We start from the raw sequence: 24837 nt of genomic DNA on the forward strand, positions 1-24837 counted from the left end.
GTTGCGGTGTGTGTGTGTGAGATCTGCGGTGTGTGTGTGAGATCTGTGGTGTGTGTGAGATCTGTGGTGTGTGTGTGTGAAATCTGCCTGTGCCGGCTCAGGTTGCGGTGTGTGAGTGTGTGAGATCTGCGGTGTGTGAGTGTGTGAGATCTGCGGTGTGAGATCTGCGGTGTGTGTGTGAGATCTGCCTGTGCCGGCTCAGGTTGCGGTGTGTGAGTGTGAGATCTGCCTGTGCCGGCTCAGGTTGCGGTGTGTGAGTGTGTGAGATCTGCGGTGTGTGTGAGATCTGCCTGTGCCGGCTCAGGTTGCGGTGTGTGAGTGTGTGAGATCTGCCTGTGCCGGCTCAGGTTGCGGTGTGTGAGTGTGTGAGATCTGCGGTGTGTGTGAGATCTGCCTGTGCCGGCTCAGGTTGCGGTGTGTGAGTGTGTGAGATCTGCGGTGTGTGAGTGTGTGAGATCTGCGGTGTGTGAGTGTGTGAGATCTGTGGTGTGTGAGTGTGTGAGATCTGCGGTGTGTGTGTGAGATCTGCCTGTGCCGGCTCAGGTTGCGGTGTGTGAGTGTGTGAGATCTGCGGTGTGTGAGTGTGTGAGATCTGCGGTGTGTGAGTGTGTGAGATCTGCGGTGTGTGAGTGTGTGAGATCTGCGGTGTGTGAGTGTGTGAGATCTGCGGTGTGTGAGTGTGTGAGATCTGCGGTGTGTGAGTGTGTGAGATCTGCGGTGTGTGTGTGAGATCTGCCTGTGCCGGCTCAGGTTGCGGTGTGTGAGTGTGTGAGATCTGCCTGTGCCGGCTCAGGTTGCGGTGTGTGAGTGTGAGATCTGCGGTGTGTGTGAGATCTGCCTGTGCCGGCTCAGGTTGCGGTGTGTGAGTGTGTGAGATCTCACACCACCGCTGGGATGAAGTACTGGAGAGAAACGTCCTCGTGCAGAAAAATCAGGTGAAGAATCCTATTGTGGACAATATCTGGATAAACAAACAGAACAGGCATTTTAGAGCTGAGTGTATATACAGGACCGGTGTGTGTGTAAGACAGGTGTGTGTGTAAGACAGGTGTGTGTGTAAGACAGGTGTGTAGGTGTGTGTGCAGGACCGGTGTGTGTGCAGGTGTGATCAGGTGTGTGTGTAAGACAGGTGTGTGTGTAAGACAGGTGTGCAGGTGTGTGTGCAGGACAGGTGTGTGTGCAGGTGTGATCAGGTGTGTGTTTAAGACAGGTGTGTAGGTGTGTGTGCAGGTGTGTGTGCAGGACAGGTGTGTGTGCAGGTGTGATCAGGTGTGTGTGCAGGACAGGTGTGTGTGCAGGTGTGATCAGGTGTGTGTGTAAGACAGGTGTGTAGGTGTGTGATCAGGTGTGTGTGCAGGACAGGTGTGTGTGATCAGGTGTGTGTGCAGGACAGGGGCCTGTACCATGAAGGTAGCTGAACAAACTCGGGGTTACAGGATTAGTTTTGAGTTGACAAAACCAAACCGATGCAATCAGGCTTTATTGGTACCATGATGCAGCTCATCGACTTTCTCTGTGAACTCAGGCTTTGATCCTCAAGCTATGATTACTCCACGCGCGCGCGCACATAAAAGAGTGACGTCGGCACTGAACAGCCAATCACGGGTAGAGCGAGAGATAATCATTCATAATTACGATGAATTTAAATATGTATTTCAAGCTCGAAACAATACGGTCTCTGCCGCCAAAGCAAGAGAAGACTGTTGGAGAAAGATTGCTGATGGTTCTATATTTATGTAAAATGATGTATATATGTATGCCTATATGTGTAATATAGCCTATAGCTTATTTTTATAATATATAAAAATGTGCATGTACTAAGAAAGATTAATATTCATTGATTTTTAGATGCAACCCCAACTCCAAATGTTCTTGGCAGCAGATAAAGACAAAATATAAAAATATAATTCAAAGTGGTGAGTATTTACCACAACCTTTTATTACATTTGTGAACATTTTATCACACTTGTTTGCAGCAAACAGAAATAAAGAGTTAAATTCAGAAAACCAGAATACACTGGCGGAGGAGTCGGCTCTGAGTGGCAATAAGGGACGGCCGATTATGGATGTGATTACAGGCGCTGTACAGTCTGACCCTGCTGGCTCCTCTGAGCAAGTGACACTGGGTGCGTGTGCAATACATTACTAGTTTTTTTTAAGTTTTAAATATGACTGACTGTATGTTCTGCAGGGAAATACAGTGTCCCTGTTGAAGCCAGCACACACACACACACACACACACACACACACACACAGAACACCAAACTAACCTGCTTTACAACAGTTATGCTTTACATTGGCCTACTTTTATTTATTAGGGTGGAGGAAATGAAGACTCTGTGTGTGTGTGTGTGTGTGTGTGTGTGTGTGTGTGTGTGTGTGTGTGTGTGTGTGTGTGTTCTCAGACAGTTGCTGATGTGAATGCACTGGGCTTTTTATTATGGCAAACATTTGAATGTGTGTCATATAAAAGGGACTGGCCCTTACACATCTCTTTTATTGTAGGATTTTTCAGAACCTGCCCCAGAAACTGAGGCCTCCACCTCAATGGGCTTCAGAAGAAATGTGTAAGGATTTAAAACCCTTGACATAAATTACAGTCAGTCCCGTGTTTGTAGGAAGTCAAGGAACTTTTTGTGATTTTGATGAGCCTCCAGAAAACTTGTAATGATCATGTTTGTGGTGGAATTATGTTTCAGGTGGAAACAGTCAGGGCCCTGTACACTAAAGGAGTCTCGAACTAGACTGCACACTAAAGGAGTCTAGACTGTACACTAAAGGAGTCTAGACTGTACACTAAAGGAGTGTAGACTGCACACTAAAGGAGTCTAGACTGCACACTAAAGGAGTCTAGACTGTACACTAAAGGAGTCTAGACTGTACACTAAAGGAGTCTAGACTGTACACTAAAGGAGTGTAGACTGCACACTAAAGGAGTCTAGACTGTACACTAAAGGAGTCTAGACTGTACACTAAAGGAGTGTAGACTGCACACTAAAGGAGTCTAGACTGCACACTAAAGGAGTGTAGACTGCACACTAAAGGAGTGTAGACTGCACACTAAAGGAGTCTAGACTGTACACTAAAGGAGTCTAGACTGCACACTAAAGGAGTGTAGACTGCACACTAAAGGAGCTGACTGTGAGCTGAGGAGGCTCCAAACAGAATCAAACAACTGGATAAAACTGATCTCAGTATGTATATATATATATATTAGTAGAACTTATTTAACCAAGTAACACTTTAGTATGAATATTTATTAATGCAACTTTCTCTTGCTCTCTTTCTCCCTCCCATCCCACAAAACCAATAAAACATATCTGCAGTTTCAATGTGCTTTTATTAAGTGTAATATTGTATGGTGATTGCATCTACATCTCCAGCTGGGTGGTCAAGTGTGATCGGGTCAGTTTCATCGGGGAGAAGCTGGTTTTGTGGTGTTTCTCGCTTCTTTCTACTAGTGGCTATATTGTGCAGAATGGCACATGCAGCCACTATCTGTGATGCCCGCTCTGGTGACACTGAAGCGCCGAACACAGTTGAAATGTGCCTTTAGGAGGCCAAAGGTCATCTCTATCTTCACTCTGGTTTCACTGAGGGCCATTGAAGCAGTGCTGTGGCCCTGTCTGAGGGTCATGATAGGGGGTCATTGTGTAGGTTTTTCTATCTCAGTTTAAATGAACAGTGTTTTGTACTGTACCAAATTTAACTTGCTTTCCTCAAAGCGCTGACACAACACAGACTCATGGGAAATTCGTGAGTCAAGCACTGGAGCCAGGCCATTTGGCATCCAAACTTGATCATATGTTCATGACCACCACAAGTCGTCTGCAGATGAAGTGTTTAGTAGATCATTGTTATATCTGTTAATGTTACTATTAATTTAAAGATTCATCTCTCAGAAAATAATCATCTCACATATTCACATCATCTCTACCTGAACATTAAGGCTGTGATAGGACTTCCTATTAACATAATCTGCCTCATGTTCCCCTAGAGCAGTGGAGATTGGAGCAATAGACTGCATGTTGCAATGACTTGGGAATCCTATCATAAGATTATCAGAAGAATAATAAAAAAGATTCAAAATAATTCTTAACATGTATTATATTGTATAGTACATTTGTGAAATTTGCTTTTTTTTTTTAAAAAGAAAAAAAGTGTTCATGTGATGTCACCCTATATATCTTACTGGCAATTTTATAAAAGCCCTCTTTTATGGACATGGTCGATAAATGTCCGGGGAACATTATTAATGAAGCTTTTCATGTACTCCTGCAGAGCGAGGACCATCTTGCGAATGGTTCGACAAACATATGTTTTCCCCTAGCTTCTGTGCGCCACCGTGCAAGAATGTACCACTTCCAAGAAAAAAAAAAAAATGCAACGCAATATTTGCGGTACAGTAAGTGCATGAATTCGACGTGTTAAACTCTTTATGTGCGGCTCAAGAAGTTCGCAAAGATAAGACATTCCTTCCGCGGAAAATCTGTATCTTTCATACAAGTAACTATCAGGAAAGGCAAGGGGATTTTGTCTGGCTAAAAACTCTTTCTCTACGAAGTGCTCGTCAAACAGTTTGCGCTGAGATGTCACAGGATTTGGAAGAAAAGGTGAAGTCATTGCAACAGACACTGGGAATAAGTTACGTCACCTATATGTTTCTTTGCTCTCAGCTGATTGGTCAAACTTCGGTCTGAGATCTTGAATCCAGAACATAACCTGCGCCGGAGCAGGTTAGCCGTGCAGCGTAAGATACCATGGCAACGAACACCGATTAAAGCCGAGCTACTTTCATAGTACCTAAAACCCAGGGTTGGCGGAAACTAAGCTGAAACACAGCTGGCTAGCCACCTAATCCGGCTTCATGGTACAGGCCCCAGGTGTGTGTGCAGGTGTGTGTGATCAGGTGTGTGTGTTCAGGTGTGTGTGATCAGGTGTGTGTGTGCAGGTGTGTGTGATCAGGTGTGATCAGGTGTGATCAGGTGTGTGTGATCAGGTGTGTGTGGTGATGTTCTTACTGCACATGGCTCTGCTGGGATTGACCTGTTGTCCCGTCAGGAACTGCTGCAGTTTCCGGATGTCCAGGCGTGTCTGAGCCATGAACTCTGAGTCTCTGTGACTCGCACTGGTGCTCTGAGAGCCGTCCTCACCTGAGGGACACACACACAGACTATCAGCACTACACACACACACAACGTGCTGTGCTGATGTGTGTGTGTGTGTGTGTGTGTGTGTGTGTAGTGCTGATAGTGTTGTGTGTGTGTGTGTGTGTGTGTGTGTGTGTGTGTGTGTGTGTGTGTGTGTGTGTGTCTCACCCCAGGGTGGGTTCCCCAGCTCTTTGAAGTGTGTTGTGACAGAAACCAGGTCCGTCTCAATCTTGAGATTCATTTCCCCGTTCAGATTCGCCTCCATCACCTGAAACACACACACGTCTCCGTCATCCACACACACTTCAACAACACACACACGTCTCCGTCTTCCACACACACTTCAACAACACACACACGTCTCCGTCATCCACACACACTTCAACAACACACACAGTCACGTGATTAACTTAGCGGCCGTTAACCCTAACGCGCTCCGGCCGCTCCTCTGGGTTATGCTGATACACACCAGAAGATAATCGGGCTGATTTTGGGCCGATTTCCCCCTTCCGACAATCCTAGCTGTGTCCCGATTATCTTGATGGTTCTACAGATTATCTTATCAGATTTTCCCTGGGTGTGAAGTGTGTTAAGAGTGTCCGAACCTGCTCGGAAGAACGTCGGAGCCGCCCCGATCGCGAATCGTAAATATTCAACATGTTTAATATTTACGATCAGAAATCTTGATGTGTGGGGGGGAACCCCGAGGACAAACACACGCACGCTCTGGAGATGATCCCGTGAAACAAAACAATATCCAATCAGAAAGCGAGATGATGGAAGACACGGTCATTCTCACACACACACTTGCAGGAAGCTGAGTGTTAAGGGTTCAGTGAGGTTCTATAGAGGGATTAAATAACTTTTTCTAAAGAGACAATAAATCCAACTAGAATGTACATTTCCTGAAGAAAATGTGAAGTGGTGCTTGCAGTGGCAAAACTCGCCACTGGGCAGATGCTAACACAATTAACATGTTGTGATACCGTGATATACCACGTTTTAGCATTATTTACCACGATTTACCATGTTTCTAAGATGATTTACTACGATTTACCACATTCCAGCATGATTTACTATGATTAACATGTTGTTAGAATGATGCTAGCAGGATTAGCATGTTGTTAGCATGATTACCATGTTGGTTGGAGGATGCTAGCATGATTAGCATGTTGCTAGCATGCTTTTAACAAGATGCTAGCATGATTAGCATGTTGCTAGCATGCTTTTAACAAGATGCTAGCATGATTAGCATTTTGCTAGCATGTTTTTAGGTAGATGCTAACATTATTAGCATGTTGTTAGCATTATGCTAGCTTGATTAGCATGTTGCTAGCATGATGCTAGCTTGATTAGCATGATGTTAGCTTGATTAGCATGATGCTAGCATTATGCTAGCTTGATTAGCATGTTGTTAGCATGATGCTAGCTTTATTAGCATGTTGGTAGCATAATGCTAGCATGATTAGCATGTTGCTAGCATGATGCTAGCTTGATTAGCATGTTGTTAGCATGATTCTAGCATGATTAGCATGTTGCTAGCATGATGCTAGCTTGATTAGCATGTTGCTAGCATGATGCTAGCTTGATTAGCATGTTGCCAGCATGTTTTTAGCAAGATGCTGTTGCCAGGTGGTTGCTAGGGTGTTCTGGGTGGTTGCTATGGTGTTGCTAGGCAGTTGCTAAGGTGTTCTGGGTGGTTGCTAGGCAGTTGCTAGGGTATTCTTGGTGGTTGCTAGGCAGTTGCTAGGGTATTATTGGTGGTTGCTAGGGCGTTGCTAGGGCGTTGCTAGGGTGTTCTGGGTGGTTGCTATGGTGTTGCTAGGCAGTTGCTATGGTATTCTGGGTGGATGCTAGGGCATTGCTAGGCAGTTGCTAGGGTGTTCTGGGTGGTTGCTAGGTGTTCTGGGTGGTTGCTAGGCAGTTGCTAGGTGTTCTAGGTGGTTGCTAGGCAGTTGCTAGGGTGTTCTGGGTGCTTGCTAGAGTTTTTTGTGGTTACTAGAGCATTTCTAGACGTTGCTAGGGTGTTCAGGGTGGTTGCTAAGGTGTTTTTGTTAGTTGCTATGGTGTTACTAGGTGGTTGGTAGTTGTCAAATATGGTTACTATGGAGTTTTTATAGAGTTCTTAAAATCTTTAATAACGAGTGCCTTCTGTACGGCACTCGGCCTGCGGCCTCGTGCCTATGCCCGAATAGGCACAAGCATGGAGCGATATCGCAAGGCCACGAGAGTAAAATTGCTTTAAAAAATATAAAAAAAATAAAAAAATGTTTTTTTTTGGTTTAGGGTGGTTGCTAGGGAGCTCTTAGTGGTTGCTAGGGTGCTGAAACTGGTTGCTAGGGTGTGGCTATGAAGATTTTAGGCCATTACTTATTGGCTGCTTGATAATATAAATCCTCTGAGGGAGAGAGAGAGGGAGAGACGCAGGGGTGTCAGGCCCTTTGGAGTGGTGTGTGTGAAAACGTCGGTTGGGATTCAAATATTTTTAGAACTCCCAATGTAAAGTCAATGGGACTTTTTTGGCCGCTTTTTCGTCCGCTATGCGAACATCGTACACCCGATCGCTTAGAAAAGTCATAGCACACCTCTCCTCAATGAGCCGCTCAATTTGACGCCTCACTCAGGGGTCTGTGACAAACGGTGCGGGGCGAGTTTCGCGCCAAACTTTTGTGTGGAAGAATAATAATAAGAAAAACTAGAATGTACATTTCCTGAAGAAAATGTGAAGTGGTGCTTGCAGTGGCAAAACTCGCCACTGGGCAGATGCTAACACAATTAACATGTTGTGATACCGTGATATACCACGTTTTAGCATTATTTACCACGATTTACCATGTTTCTAAGATGATTTACTACGATTTACCACATTCCAGCATGATTTATTATGATTAACATGTTGTTAGAATGATGCTAGCAGGATTAGCATGTTGTTAGCATGATTAGCATGTTGGTTGGATGATGCTAGCATGATTAGCATGTTGCTAGCATGCTTTTAACAAGATGCTAGCATGATTAGCATTTTGCTAGCATGTTTTTAGCTAGATGCTAACATGATTAGCATGTTGTTAGCATTATGCTAGCTTGATTAGCATGTTGCTAGCATGATTAACATGTTGCTAGCATGATGCTAGCTTGATTAGCATGTTGCTAGCATAATGCTAGCATGATTAGCATGTTGCTAGCATGATGCTAGCTTGATTAGCAGGATGCTAGCATTATGCTAGCTTGATTAGCATGTTGTTAGCATGATGCTAGCTTTATTAGCATGTTGGTAGCATAATGCTAGCATGATTAGCATGTTGCTAGCATGATGCTAGCTTGATTAGCATGTTGCTAGCATGATGCTAGCTTGATTAGCATGTTGCCAGCATGTTTTTAGCAAGATGCTGTTGCCAGGTGGTTGCTAGGGTGTTCTGGGTGGTTGCTATGGTGTTGCTAGGCAGTTGCTAAGGTGTTCTGGGTGGTTGCTAGGCAGTTGCTAGGGTATTCTTGGTTGTTGCTAGGGCGTTGCTAGGTGGTTGCTAGGGTGTTCTGGGTGGTTGCTATGGTGTTGCTAGGCAGTTGCTATGGTATTCTGGGTGGATGCTAGGGTGTTGCTAGGCAGTTGCTATGGTATTCTGGGTGGTTGCTATGGTGTTGCTAAGCAGTTGCTAAGGTGTTCTGGGTGGTTGCTAGGCAGTTGCTAGGGTATTATTGGTGGTTGCTAGGCAGTTGCTAGGGTATTCTTGGTGGTTGCTAGGGCGTTGCTAGGTGGTTGCTAGGGTGTTCTGGGTGCTTGCTAGAGTTTTTTGTGGTTACTAGAGCATTTCTAGACGTTGGTAGGGTGTTCAGGGTGGTTGCTAAGGTGTTTTTGTTAGTTGCTATGGTGTTACTAGGTGGTTGGTAGTTGTCAAATATGGTTACTATGGAGTTTTTATAGAGTTCTTAAAATCTTTAATAACGAGTGCCTTCTGTACGGCACTCGGCCTGCGGCCTCGTGCCTATGGCCGAATAGGCACAAGCATGGAGCGATATCGCAAGGCCACGAGAGTAAAATTGCTTTAAAAAATAAAAAAAAAATAAAAAAATGTTTTTTTTTGGTTTAGGGTGGTTGCTAGGGAGCTCTTAGTGGTTGCTAGGGTGCTGAAACTGGTTGCTAGGGTGTGGCTATGAAGATTTTAGGCCATAACTTATTGGCTGCTTGATAATATAAATCCTCTGAGGGAGAGAGAGAGGGAGAGACGCAGGGGTGTCAGGCCCTTTGGAGTCTGTGTGTGTGAAAACGTCGGTTGGGATTCAAATATTTTTAGAACTCCCCATGTAAAGTCAATGGGACTTTTTTGGCCGCTTTTTCGTCCGCTGTGCGAACATCGTACACCCGATCGCTTAGAAAAGTCATAGCACACCTCTCCTCAATGAGGCGGTCGATTTGACACCTCACTCAGGGGTCTGAGACAAACGATGCGGGGCGCATTACGCGCCAAACTTTGTCCAGAATAATAAGAAGAAGAACTAGAATGTACATTTCCTGAAGAAAATGTGAAGTGGTGCTTGCAGTGGCAAAACTCGCCACTCGGTTGCTAGAGTGTTATACATGATTGCATACGAGCCAACAACCATGTCTGTACGATGTTCTGGTGCTGAGATATGGCTTATTCATGTTGTTCTGGGTGGTTGCTATGGTGTTCTGGGTGGTTGCTATGGTGTTGCTAGGCGGTTGCTAGGGTATTCTGGGTGGTTGCTAGGCGGTTGCTAGGGTATTCTGGGTGGTTGCTAGGCGGTTGCTAGGGTGTTCTGGGTGGTTGCTATGGTGTTGCTAGGCGGTTGCTAGGGTATTCTGGGTGGTTGCTAGGACGTTGCTAGGCAGTTGCTAGGGTATTCTGGGTGGTTGCTATGATGTTGCTAGGCGGTTGCTAGGGTATTCTGGATGGTTGCTAGGGCGTTGCTAGGCAGTTGCTAGGGTGTTCTGGGTGGTTGCTATGGTGTTGCTAGGCGGTTGCTAGGGTGTTCTGGGTGGTTGCTAGGGCGTTGCTAGGCAGTTGCTAGGGTATTCTGGGTGGTTGCTATGATGTTGCTAGGCGGTTGCTAGGGTATTCTGGATGGTTGCTAGGGCGTTGCTAGGCAGTTGCTAGGGTGTTCTGGGTGGTTGTTATGGTGTTGCTAGGCGGTTGCTAGGGTATTCTGGGTGGTTGCTATTGTGTTGCTAGGCGGTTGCTAGGGTATTCTGGGTGGTTGCTAGGGTATTCTTAGTGGTTGTTAGGCAGATGCTAGGTGGTTGCTAGAGTGTTCTGGGTGGTTGCTATGGTGTTGCTAGGCGGTTGCTAGGGTATTCTGGGTGGTTGCTAGGGCGTTGCTAGGCAGTTGCTAGGGTATTCTGGGTGGTTGCTATGGTGTTGCTAGGGTATTCTGGATGGTTGCTAGGGCGTTGCTAGGCAGTTGCTAGGGTATTCTGGGTGGTTGCTATGGTGTTGCTAGGCGGTTGCTAGGGTATTCTGGGTGGTTGCTATGGGGTTGCTAGGCAGTTGCTATGGTATTCTGGGTGGATGCTAGGGCGTTGCTAGGCAGTTGCTAGGGTGTTCTATGTGGTTGCTAGGTGTTCTGGGTGGTTGCTAGGCAGTTGCTAGGTGTTCTGGGTGGTTGATAGGCAGTTGCTAGGGTGTTCTGGGTGGTTGCTAGAGTTTTTTGGTGGTTACTAGAGCATTTCTAGACGTTGCTAGGGTGTTCAGGGTGGTTGCTAAGGTATTTTTGTTAGTTGCTATGGTGTTACTAGGTGGTTGGTAGTTGTCAAATATGGTTACTATGGAGTTTTTATAGAGTTCTTAAAATCTTTAATAACGAGTGCCTTCAGTACGGCACTCGGCCTGCGGCCTCGTGCCTATGGCCGAATAGGCACAAGCATGGAGCGATATCGCAAGGCCACGAGAGTAAAATTGCTTTAAAAAATACAAAACATTTTAAAAAATGTTTTTTTTTGGTTTAGGGTGGTTGCTAGGGAGCTCTTAGTGGTTGCTAGGGTGCTGAAACTGGTTGCTAGGGTGTGGCTATGAAGATTTTAGGCCATTACTTATTGGCTGCTTGATAATATAAATCCTCTGAGGGAGAGAGAGAGGGAGAGACGCAGGGGTGTCAGGCCCTTTGGAGTCTGTGTGTGTGAAAACGTCGGTTGGGATTCAAATATTTTTAGAACTCCCAATGTAAAGTCAATGGGACTTTTTTGGCCGCTTTTTCGTCCGCTGTGCGAACATCGTACACCCGATCGCTTAGAAAAGTCATAGCACACCTCTCCTCAATGAGCCGCTCGATTTGACGCCTCACTCAGGGGTCTGTGACAAACGGTGCGGGGCGCATTACGCGCCAAACTTTTGTCCAGAATAATAAAAAGAAGTAAAAGAATAACTAGAATGTACATTTCCTGAAGAAAATGTGAAGTGGTGCTTGCAGTGGCAAAACTCTCCACTCGGTTGCTAGGGTGTTGTACATGATTGCATTCGAGCCAACAACCATGTCTGTACGATGTTGTGGAGCTGTAATATGGCTTCTATATGTTGCAATATGGTTGCTAGGTGGTTCTAAATGGTTGCTAGGGTGTGAATACACAGTTACCATGGTGATATTTACAGACTGTTTCCCAACCGAAACAAAAGAGCCAACCCCCATCTCTATACGATGTTCTGATGCAGAGACATGGGTCTTGAGAAACGGTTGCTAGGGTACTCTGTTTGGTTGCTATGGAGTTGCTTGTCAGCTGCCAATGGTGAAACTGCAAAGGCTTCTTGTCACTATGAATGATATAAACCAACTCCCATGCCTCTGCGACATTCAGAATGGAAGATATGCCTCTTTGGATTTTGGTTGCTAGGGTACTCTGTTTGGTTGCTATGGAGTTACTTGGCAGCTGCCAATGATGCAATTCCAAAGGTTTCTTGTCACTAAGAATGATATAAACCAACTCCCATGCCTCTGTGAAATTTAGAATGGAAGATATCCCTCTTTGGATTTTGGTTGCTTGGGTACTCTGTTTGGTTGCTAGGGAGTGTCTTGGCAGCTGCCAATCATGAAACTCAAAGCTGCTTGTCAATATGAATGATATAAACCAACTCCCATGCCTCTGTGACATTCAGAATGGAAGATATCCCTCTTTGGATTTTGGTTGCTAGGGTACTCTGTTTGGTTGCTATGGAGTTGCTTGACAGCTGTCAATGATGAAACTGCAAAGGCTTCTTGTTATTATGAATGATATAAACCAACTCCCATGCTTCTGTGACATTCAGAATGGAAGATATCCCTCTTTGGATGTTGGTTGCTAGGGTACTCTGGTTGCTAGGGAGTGGGTTGGCAGCTGCCAATCATGAAACTCCAAAGGCTGCTTGTCAGTATGAATGATATAAACCAACTCCCATGTCTCTGTGACATTCAGAATGGAAGATATGCCTCTTTGGATTTTGGTTGCTAGGGTACTCTGTTTGGTTGCTATGGAGTTACTTGGCAGCTGCCAATGATGGAATTCCAAAGGCTTCTTGTCAGTATGAATGATATAAACCAATTCCCATGCCTCTGTGACATTCAGAATGGAAGATATCCCTCTTTGGATTTTGGTTGCTAGGGTACTCTGTTTGGTTGCTAGGGAGTGGCTTGTCAGCTGCCAATCATGAAACTCCAAAGGCTGCTTGTCAGTATGAATGATATAAACCAACTCCCATGCCTCTGCGACATTCAGAATGGAAGATATCCCTCTTTGGATTTTGGTTGCTAGGGTACTCTGTTTGGTTGCTAGGGAGTGGCTTGTCAGCTGCCAATCATGAAACTCCAAAGGCTACTTGTCAGTATGAATGATATAAACCAACTCCCATGCCTCTGCGACATTCAGAATGGAAGATATCCCTCTTTGGATTTTGGTTGCTAGGGTACTCTGTTTGGTTGCTAGGGAGTGGCTTGTCAGCTGTCAATGATGAAATTCCAAAGGCTTCTTGTCAGTATGAATGATATAATCCAACTCCCATGCCTCTGTGACATTCAGAATGGAAGATATGGCTCTTTGGATTAGGTTGCTAGGGTACTCTGTTTGGTTGCTAGGGAGTGGCTTGTCAGCTGTCAATGATGAAATTCCAAAGGCTTCTTGTCAGTATGAATGATATAATCCAACTCCCATGCCTCTGTGACATTCAGAATGGAAGATATGGCTCTTTGGATTAGGTTGCTAGGGTACTCTGTTTGGTTGCTATGGAGTTACTTGGCAGCTGCCAATGATGCAATTCCAAAGGCTTCTTGTCACTATGAATGATATAAACCAACTCCCATGCCTCTGTGACATTCAGAATGGAAGATATCCCTCTTTGGATTTTGGTTGCTAGGGTACTCTGTTTGGTTGCTAGGGAGTGTCTTGGCAGCTGCCAATCATGAAACTCAAAGGCTGCTTGTCAATATGAATGATATAAACCAACTCCCATGCCTCTGTGACATTCAGAATGGAACATATCCCTCTTTGGATTTTGGTTGCTAGGGTACTCTGTTTGGTTGCTATGGAGTTGCTTGACAGCTGCCAATGATGAAACTGCAAAGGCTTCTTGTTATTATGAATGATATAAACCAACTCCCATGCTTCTGTGACATTCAGAATGGAAGATATCCCTCTTTGGATGTTGGTTGCTAGGGTACTCTGTTTGGTTGCTAGGGAGTGTCTTGGCAGCTGCCAATCATGAAACTCAAAGGCTGCTTGTCAATATGAATGATATAAACCAACTCCCATGCCTCTGTGACATTCAGAATGGAACATATCCCTCTTTGGATTTTGGTTGCTAGGGTACTCTGTTTGGTTGCTATGGAGTTGCTTGACAGCTGCCAATGATGAAACTGCAAAGGCTTCTTGTTATTATGAATGATATAAACCAACTCCCATGCTTCTGTGACATTCAGAATGGAAGATATCCCTCTTTGGATGTTGGTTGCTAGGGTACTCTGTTTGGTTGCTAGGGAGTGGCTTGTCAGCTGCCAATCATGAAACTCCAAAGGCTTCTTGTCACTATGAATGATATAAACCAACTCCCATGCCTCTGCGACATTCAGAATGGAAGATATCCCTCTTTGGATTTTGGTTGCTAATGTGCTCGACAATGGTTGCTAGGGAGGGGCTTGGAAGTGTTGAGGTGATTCATGATTGGCTGTTTGCTGCCCCGAGTCAAATGAGACCACCCCCATGTTTCTATGACAATTCAGTCTGGAGATATCTCTTTGAACTCTTTCAATGGAAGTCTATGGAACTTGTTGCTAAGGGTCTCTAAATGGTTGCTAGGGCGTGGCTTGATAGCTTCACAATGATCCTGAGAGACTGATTGGTCGTCTGAGTAAAATGAGCCCTCCCCCTTGTCTCTATGACACTGTGATCCAGAGCTACGTTCAATACAAAATCCCTATGCAATTTACCATAGTAGGAAAAGCATGTGTGTTTCACGGGACGTTCCTTCCCCATAGTAAGTCAATGGGGCAACTTTGGGCATCTCCTGCCCCCCAGGGGTGCAACTTTTACCCCATTGTGAGGTATGTTCTTACAGAGCCTGTCAGCCTCTTCAAATGTGGCAAATCACACGTTTCTGCGAAATCCTCGCTCAGAGCTACGTGTGGTCAAAGTTCGTCGCAATGTTAAGTCAATGGGACTTTTTTGGCCGCTTTTTCGCCCCTGGGGCGAACACCGCACCCCCGATCGCTTATAAAAGTCATAGCACACCTCTCCTTAATGAGCCAGTCGATTTGACACCTCATTCATGGGTCTGAGACAAACGGTGCGGGGCGAGTTACGCGCCAAACTTTGTCCAGAATAAAAATAAGAATAATAACTAGAATGTACATTTCCTGAAGAAAATGTGAAGTGGTGCTTGCAGTGGCAAAACTCGCCACTCGGTTGCTAGAGTGTGGTACATGATTGCATACGAGCCAACAAACATGTCTGTACGATGTTCTGGTGCTGAGATATGGCTTATTCATGTTGTTCAGGTGGTTGCTAGGGTGTTGCTAGGGTGTTCTGTGTGGTTGCTAGGGCTTTGCTAGGTGGTTGCTAGGGTGTTCTGGGTGGCTGCTATGGTGTTGCTAGGCGGTTGCTAGGGTATTCTGTGTGGTTGCTAGGGCGTTGCTAGGGTGTTGCTAGGGTGTTCTGTGTGGTTGCTAGGGCTTTGCTAGGTGGTTGCTAGGGTGTTCTGGGTGGTTGCTATGGTGTTGCTAGGCGGTTGCTAGGGTATTCTGTGTGGTTGCTAGGGCGTTGCTAGGGTATTCTGGGTGGTTGCTATGGTGTTGCTAGGCGGTTGCTAGGGTATTCTGGGTGGATGCTAGGCGGTTGCTAGGGTATTCTTGGTGGTTGCTAGGGCGTTGCTAGGCAGTTGCTAGGGTGTTCTGGGTGGTTTCTATGATGTTGCTAGGCGGTTGCTAGGGTATTCTGGGTGGTTGCTAGGGCGTTGCTAGGCAGTTGCTAGGGTATTCTGGGTGGTTGCTAGGCGGTTGCTAGGGTATTCTTGGTGGTTGCTAGGGCGTTGCTAGGCAGTTGCTAGGGTGTTCTGGGTGGTTGCTATGGTGTTGCTAGGCGGTTGCTAGGGTATTCTGGGCTGTTGCTAGGGCGTTGCTAGGCAGTTGCTAGGGTGTTCTGGGTGGTTGTTATGGTGTTGCTAGGTGGTTGCTAGGGTATTCTGGGTGGTTGCTAGGGCGTTGCTAGGCAGTTGCTAGGGTATTCTGGGTGGTTGCTATGGTGTTGCTAGGCGGTTGCTAGGGTATTCTGGGTGGTTGCTAGGCAGTTGCTAGGGTATTCTGGGTGGTTGCTATGGTGTTGCTAGGCAGTTGCTATGGTATTCTGGGTGGATGCTAGGGCGTTGCTAGGGTGTTCTGGGTGGTTGCTAGGCAGTTGCTAGGTGTTCTGGGTGGTTACTAGGCAGTTGCTAGGTGTTCTGGGTGGTTGCTAGGCAGTTGCTAGGATGTTCTGGGTGGTTGCTAGAGTTTTTTGGTGGTTACTAGAGCATTTCTAGACGTTGCTAGGGTGTTCAGGGTGGTTGCTAAGGTATTTTTGTTAGTTGCTATGGTGTTACTAGGTGGTTGGTAGTTGTCAAATATGGTTACTATGGAGTTTTTATAGAGTTCTTAAAATCTTTTATAACGAGTGCCTTCAGTACGGCACTCGGCCTGCGGCCTCGTGCCTATGGCCGAATAGGCACAAGCATGGAGCGATATAGCAAGGCCACGAGAGTAAAATTGGTTTCAAAAATACAAAACATTTTAAAAAATGTTTTTTTTTGGTTTAGGGTGGTTGCTAGGGAGCTCTTAGTGGTTGCTAGGGTGCTGAAACTGGTTGCTAGGGTGTGGCTATGAAGATTTTAGGCCATTACTTATTGGTTGCTTGATAATATAAATCCTCTGAGGGAGAGAGAGAGGGAGAGACGCAGGGGTGTCAGGCCCTTTGGAGTGGTGTGTGTGAAAACGTCGGTTGGGATTCAAATATTTTTAGAACTCCCAATGTAAAGTCAATGGGACTTTTTTGGCCGCTTTTTCGTCCGCTGTGCGAACATCGTACACCCGATCGCTTAGAAAAGTCATAGCACACCTCTCCTCAATGAGCCGCTCGATTTGACGCCTCACTCAGGGGTCTGTGACAAACGGTGCGGGGCGCATTACGCGCCAAACTTTTGTCCAGAATAATAAAAAGAAGTAAAAGAATAATAATAAGTATGAGCAATAACAATAGTGATGCTTTCAAAAAAGCACCACTAATAATAAGTATGCAAGAGAACACTAATGATGCCTTGCCTTTGGCAAGCACCATTAATAATAAGTATGAGCAATAACAATAGTGATGCTTTCAAAAAAGCACCACTAATAATAAGTATGAGCAATAACAATAGTGATGCTTTTAAAAAAGCACCACTAATAATAAGTATGAGCAATAACAATAGTGATGCTTTCAAAAAAGCACCACTAATAAAGAATAAATAAAGACAAAGAATAAATAAAGACAATAAAGAATAAAGACAATAAAGAATAAATAAAGAATAAATAAAGACAATAAAGAATAAATAAAGACAATAAAGAATGAATATATTTCTGTATAAAAGGTTATATATAATGGTGGGAACAATGGTTTTTTTCACTTTAATTTTCTGTGAAAATCATTCCAAACACTATCATCGCAACTTCTTCCTGCATATCGTCCGGCATGCTTATTCTGAAGCTTATTCTGAAGCTTATTCTGAAGCTTATTCTGAAGCTTATTCTGATGTTTATTCTGAAGCTTATTCTGAAGCTTATTCTGATGTTTATTCTGATGCTTATTCTGAAGCTTATTCTGATGCTTATTCTGATGTTTATTCTGAAGCTTATTCTGAAGCTTATTCTGAAGCTTATTCTGATGCTTATTCTGATGCTTATTCTGATGCTTATTCTGAAGCTTATTCTGATGCTTATTCTGAAGCTTATTCTGATGCTTATTCTGATGCTTATTCTGATGTTTATTCTGAAGCTTATTCTGAAGCTTATTCTGATGTTTATTCTGAAGCTTATTCTGAAGCTTATTCTGAAGCTTATTCTGATGCTTATTCTGAAGCTTATTCTGAAGCTTATTCTGATGCTTATTCTGAAGCTTATTGTGAAGCTTATTCTGATGCTTATTCTGATGCTTATTCTGATGCTTATTCTGATGCTTATTCTGATGTTTATTCTGAAGCTTATTCTGAAGCTTATTCTGAAGCTTATTCTGATGTTTATTCTGAAGCTTATTCTGAAGCTTATTCTGAAGCTTATTCTGATGCTTATTCTGAAGCTTATTCTGATGCTTATTCTGAAGCTTATTCTGAAGCTTATTCTGATGCTTATTCTGATGCTTATTCTGATGTTTATTCTGAAGCTTATTCTGAAGCTTATTCTGAAGCTTATTCTGATGCTTATTCTGAAGCTTATTCTGAAGCTTATTCTGAAGCTTATTCTGATGTTTATTCTGAAGCTTATTCTGAAGCTTATTCTGATGTTTATTCTGAAGCTTATTCTGAAGCTTATTCTGATGCTTATTCTGAAGCTTATTGTGATGCTTATTGTGATGCTTATTCTGAAGCTTATTCTGAAGCTTATTCTGATGCTTATTCTGAAGCTTATTGTGATGCTTATTCTGAAGCTTATTCTGAAGCTTATTCTGATGCTTATTCTGATGCTTATTCTGATGCTTATTGTGAAGCTTATTCTGAAGCTTATTCTGATGCTTATTCTGATGCTTATTCTGATGCTTATTCTGAAGCTTATTCTGATGTTTATTCTGATGCTTATTCTGAAGCTTATTCTGATGCTTATTCTGAAGCTTATTCTGATGTTTATTCTGATGCTTATTCTGAAGCTTATTCTGATGCTTATTCTGATGCTTATTCTGATGTTTATTCTGATGCTTATTCTGAAGCTTATTCTGATGCTTATTCTGAAGCTTATTCTGATGCTTATTCTGAAGCTTATTCTGATGCTTATTCTGAAGCTTATTCTGAAGCTTATTCTGAAGCTTATTCTGATGTTTATTCTGAAGCTTATTCTGAAGCTTATTCTGAAGCTTATTCTGATGCTTATTGTGAAGCTTATTCTGATGCTTATTCTGAAGCTTATTCTGATGTTTATTCTGAAGCTTATTCTGAAGCTTATTCTGAAGCTTATTCTGATGCTTATTCTGAAGCTTATTCTGATGCTTATTCTGAAGCTTATTCTGATGCTTATTCTGATGCTTATTCTGAAGCTTATTGTGATGCTTATTGTGATGCTTATTCTGAAGCTTATTCTGATGCTTATTCTGAAGCTTATTCTGATGCTTATTCTGAAGCTTATTGTGATGCTTATTGTGATGCTTATTCTGAAGCTTATTCTGAAGCTTATTCTGATGCTTATTCTGAAGCTTATTCTGATGCTTATTCTGATGCTTATTCTGATGTTTATTCTGAAGCTTATTCTGAAGCTTATTCTGATGTTTATTCTGAAGCTTATTCTGAAGCTTATTCTGAAGCTTATTCTGATGCTTATTCTGAAGCTTATTCTGAAGCTTATTCTGATGTTTATTCTGAAGCTTATTCTGAAGCTTATTCTGAAGCTTATTCTGATGTTTATTCTGAAGCTTATTCTGATGTTTATTCTGATGCTTATTCTGAAGCTTATTCTGAAGCTTATTCTGAAGCTTATTCTGATGCTTATTCTGATGCTTATTCTGATGTTTATTCTGAAGCTTATTCTGAAGCTTATTCTGAAGCTTATTCTGATGTTTATTCTGAAGCTTATTCTGAAGCTTATTCTGAAGCTTATTCTGATGTTTATTCTGAAGCTTATTCTGATGCTTATTCTGATGCTTATTCTGATGTCTCGCGAGATTCCCTGTGTTCAGTCGAGACTCTGGTTGAGAATCTGTTGGTGTGTGTGGTGTGCTGTCTCTGTCACATCATGGCACACACACACACTATAGGAGCAAAACGCTTAAATCTAGGATTTTTTGTCCTCATGTCTGTGGTCTATCACATTTTGAAAATCTTATAAGATGTAAAAGATCTTTTGGTGTGTGCCCAGCATTAGGGTTAGTGTCTGGAGCTCGAGAACGCAAACCTGAAATAGGGTTCAAAGTGCAAGTTTTTGAGAACAATACTGTTATCCTCTCAGTGTGAACTTTTTAAACAATTGGTAAACAATTTCTTGTCTGGCCTGAATAACAATACAGCGTTTTCAGTCGTTTCCGCGGATCCGTGCGAACGGGAATCATTTTAATAACATTTTTATCCGTACAGAGGAAAACCGTTGTAGGCCTTCGCAGGGGACACTGATCACATGACCAAACACTGATCACATGACCAATCACTGATCACATGACCAAACACTGATCACATGACCAAACACTGATCACATGACCAAACACTGATCACATGACCAATCAAAGGTTGTCAGCTGGCACTTTACGAACTGCTGATTGGCTGTTTAATTAGAAGGCGGGACTAAACTGACCAGATAGTTGGAGAGGTTCTTCATGCGGTCGACGACGCTCTTCATGGTCTTCAGCGGAGGCAGATATATGCTGACCTGGACACATCATGACAGTCTTCATCACCATCATCGTACACACACACACATATCTTCATCATCACCATCAGTGCTGTTCACACACTCACACCAGACACACACTCACACCAGACACACACACACACACACACACACACACACACACATCAGACACACACTCACATCTCTTCATCTTCATCATCACCATCAGTGCTGTTCACACTCACACCAGACACACACACACACACACCAGACACACACTCACACACCAGACACACACTCACACACCAGACACACACTCACACACCAGACACACACTCACACACCAGACACACACACACACACACTCACACCAGACACACACACACACCAGACACACACACACACACACTCACACCAGACACACACTCACACCAAACACACACACTCACACTCACACCAGACACACACACTCACATCTCTTCATCTTCATCATCACCATCAGTGCTGTTCACACTCACACCAGACACACACACACACCAGACACACACACACACCAGACACACACACACACCAGACACACACACACACCAGACACACACTCACACCAGACACACACTCACACCAGACACACACACACACCAGACACACACACACACACACACACACACACACACTCACATCAGACACACACTCACATCTCTTCATCTTCATCATCACCATCAGTGCTGTTCACACACTCACACCAGACACACACACACACACATCAGACACACACTCACATCTCTTCATCTTCATCATCACCATCAGTGCTGTTCACACTCACACCAGACACACACACACACACCAGACACACCAGACACACACTCACACACCAGACACACACACACACACTCACACCAGACACACACACACACACACACACCAGACACACACTCACACCAGACACACACTCACACCAAACACACACACTCACACCAAACACACACACTCACACCAAACACACACACTCACACCAAACACACACACTCACATCAGACACACACTCACACCAGATACACACACTCACACCAGACACACACACTCACACCAGACACACACACTCACACTCACACCAGACACACACACTCACATCTCTTCATCTTCATCATCACCATCAGTGCTGTTCACACTCACACCAGACACACACACACACCAGACACACACACACCAGACACACACACACACCAGACACACACTCACACCAGACACACACTCACACACACCAGACACACACTCACACACACCAGACACACACTCACACACACCAGACACACACACCAGACACACACTCACACCAGACACACACACTCACATCAGACACACACACTCACATCAGACACACACACTCACATCAGACACACACACTCACATCAGACACACACCAGACACACACTCACACCAGACACACACACTCACATCAGACACACACACTCACATCAGACACACACACTCACATCAGACACACACACTCACATCAGACACACACACTCACATCAGACACACACACTCACATCAGACACACACACTCACATCAGACACACACTCACACACACCAGACACACTCACACCAGACACACACACTCACATCAGACACACACTCACACCAGACACACACACTCACATCAGACACACACACTCACATCAGACACACACACTCACATCAGACACACACACTCACATCAGACACACACACTCACATCTCTTCATCATCACCATCAGTGCTGTTCACACTCACACCACACACACCAGACACACACTCACATCGTAGTCCGGCATCTGCGGCTCCCTGAAGTCGTGCCAGAGTCTCCTGGGAATCACATCCACTGGGATATCATGAGTGACCACACGACTGACCCCGGAGAGAGAGGGCTGGAACACACACACACACGCATGTATATATTTGTGAAATATTTGCATTTATATATAGTATATATATTTATATATCATTTATATTATATATCAATATAAGTATTTCATATATAAATAACACATTTTTCTTAATGTGTGTGTGTTTATATATACACAATAATTATACACAGTACACACACACATATTATGTAAACACAAACTCTTATTTTAGATGCGATTAACCGTTGCCCAGCTCTAATTACTCCAGGGTTCTCACGCATGTAGAGATGAGTAAGTGTTCCTCCTGTCCTGATACACACACTCTGTTCTGTGTGTGTGTGTGTGTGTGTGTGTGTGTGTGTGTGTGTCAGTACCTTAGAGCAGGGGTTCTCAAACTATCTGGAGATAGGGTTTATATTTGCTTCTTATTCATTAAATCCAGGCAATTGTTTGATGAAAAATTTATTAAAATTAAGATACAATTTATACAAAACGAAATTCACTTTAAAGAAAGGTTTTCTACAAAACAAAACTTAATGAAGTGGTCAAAATCATGTCTGACCCGCTCCATGTCTCTCGATTGCGCATCCTATCTTACTCGTGCTGTTCACTTTTCATAAATAAACATAAATGGAAACAAAATAACATCATAATATTTTAACCAATATGAAACTAAACGCGCTTATTTAATGGCTACAACAGTATAGTAGGCCTACAGACTCTCTACAAATTGCTGCACATTCATTTAATTCTGAATTTTGCACAAACAAGTTGAAAGGCATTTGTTCAAATCAAGTTCACAGATAATTGTGCGTGCATTTATTAATCATTATGATACTAAAATCATAACAAAGTAGGCTATGCTATGTAAATCAGATGAGCCCAGAATATGAACGCAACGTTTAATTACACGTTAAGCATTTTCCTCCCATAGAAAACCATTATAAGAACGCTTAATGTGGCTTAATGCAGATTAGAATGTCCCCTTATTATGTCGAAATTACGAGATATTATGTCGAAATAACGACTTTGACAGATTGACGTAATGTAACAACAGAGTTTCTATTGGCCCAAAGTTAAAGCGGGGGGAGTGCTGAACACAATGCGCCTGTTTAATTGGCTTTCATTTATTCATTTATTAGCTGTGAGACGTGAAGTTAAAGCCTAAGGGAAATGTTTTGGTAGACTGACGTAATGTAAAAGCCGAATGTTCATTGGTTTAACGTTACAGAACGCGGGAGTAATGAATGACGATGGGCCCTGCACTTTCTCCGGGTATGTTTATATTTTATAGCAAACTCTCCACGGACCCCCAGGCAGTGCGCCACGGACCCCACTTTACTTTGAGAACCACTGCCTTAGAGTGTGTGTGTGTGTGTGTGTGTGTGTGTGTGTATGTGTGTGTGTGTGTCAGTACCTCTGTGTGTGTGTGTGTTCCTCACCAGCTCCGCCGCCAGCGTGAGGCACGGGCAGCTCTTCTTGGTCAGCTTGATCTTCACGGATCGGGCGTTCTGAGCCGTCTTTAAGGCCCGGGACAGATTCTCGGGCGCCAGTTCCAGGAAGATCTCGTTCGCGTCGGCCGACACTCCCTCCAGCTGGAACTCATCGAAGAAGTTCACCTGGAACACACACACACACACACACACACACGAGTGAGGCTCACCTGGAACACACACGTGAGACCGTGGTGGTCAGAGTGTGTGTGTGTGTGAGAGAGAGTGTGGTTCAGTACCTGTGTGTTTGTGTTTGTGAGAGTGTGGTTCAGTACCTGTGTGTGTGTGTGTTTGTGAGAGTGTGGTTCAGTACCTGTGTGTGTGTGTGTGTGTGTGTGTGTGTGTGTACCTGTGCGAGCTCACACCACATACTGACTCCTCCGGAAGCCACTTTCCCCGACAGCACGAAGAACAGGTGATCACAGGTGAGTCTCAACACACACGCCTTGCTCAGCTTGGACACAGTGTTCACCACACCTGAAACACACACACACACACACACACACACACACGAGCAGAACATCCAGACCACATCATTAAACACACACACACACACACACACACACACACACACCTGAGCAGAGAACCCAGTCCCAGACCACATCATTAAACACACACACATCTGACACACACTCATTAAACAAACAAACAAACAAACAAACACACACACACACACACACACACACACACACACACACACACACACACACACACACACACACATCTGACACACACTCATCAAACACAGACACATATAGCGGGCTTCAGTAGCTCTATATATCATAAATAATAATAAAATCTAATTCTAAACTCACGCGTGAAGTGATTCAAACACCCAACGTCGATGATTTTAGCTCGAAACTTCATTTTGCGCCAGTAAACGTAATATTTTAATACTTTGAGGAGTTTTCTCTGTTTTTGTTGACATTCATGTATGATTTCGCGCCAGCGGTCCGGCGGAAAACCCTTCCGTCCGGAAACACACGCTCGTGTTTACAGTTCCGGCCAGTTACACTTCCTGTCACCACACGGTGGCGCTCCTGGTAAAGCTTTCATCGTCCACAATAAAACACCTGCCTCAGCTCATGCCTCTTATGTCATGAAAATGTGCTTACCTTTATTATTTAATCACTTAAATAATATTAGTATTGTTTATTTATATTGTATGTTCACAAACAAACCCAGTGTTATTTATAGTCTTATATAAAATATAAAATTATATTAACAAAAAATTATAGGCTTTTTTATAGACTTATAGGCTCATTTTTACTGTTTATACTGAACATATATTTCAGCAAGAGAGTATTAATGGT

General features: G+C 43.8%; 1 protein-coding gene across 2 annotated transcripts; it reads right to left on the minus strand.

Annotated features, from left to right (window-relative positions):
* Nucleotides 1-645: 645 nt before the first annotated feature.
* Nucleotides 646-24483, minus strand: hus1 (HUS1 checkpoint clamp component). Of its 2 annotated transcripts, none has more exons than XM_084102507.1 (8): nt 24340-24483; nt 23874-24001; nt 23474-23650; nt 21945-22052; nt 20109-20183; nt 5319-5418; nt 5022-5153; nt 646-961 (listed from the first exon to the last, which is right to left on the minus strand). In XM_084102507.1, the coding sequence occupies exons 1-8, from the start codon at nt 24389-24391 to the stop codon at nt 879-881; spliced, it is 855 nt and encodes a 284-aa protein (XP_083958633.1). In that variant the 5' UTR covers nt 24392-24483; the 3' UTR covers nt 646-878. The 2 variants fall into 2 exon arrangements, with proteins under 2 accessions (XP_083958633.1, XP_083958634.1); XM_084102508.1 differs by having other exon boundaries at nt 788-961; nt 5047-5153.
* Between the last annotated feature and the right edge of the window lie 354 nt (nt 24484-24837).

Source organism: Abramis brama (genome assembly GCF_963993115.1).
Source record: "Abramis brama genome assembly, chromosome: 24".
Classification (NCBI taxonomy): Eukaryota; Metazoa; Chordata; class Actinopteri; order Cypriniformes; family Leuciscidae; genus Abramis; species Abramis brama.

Bases quoted from the DNA above. Each gene is read 5' to 3' on its own strand.
- hus1 (XM_084102507.1), bottom strand. From the start codon at position 24,391: ATGAAGTTTCGAGCTAAAATCATCGACGTTGGGTGTTTGAATCACTTC. The intron at 24,002-24,339 runs GTGAGTTTAGAA...TGTGTGTTTCAG, and splicing joins GTGTTTGAATCACTTCACGC to GTGTGGTGAACACTGTGTCC. The intron at 23,651-23,873 runs GTACACACACAC...TGTGTGTTCCAG, and splicing joins TGTGGTGTGAGCTCGCACAG to GTGAACTTCTTCGATGAGTT.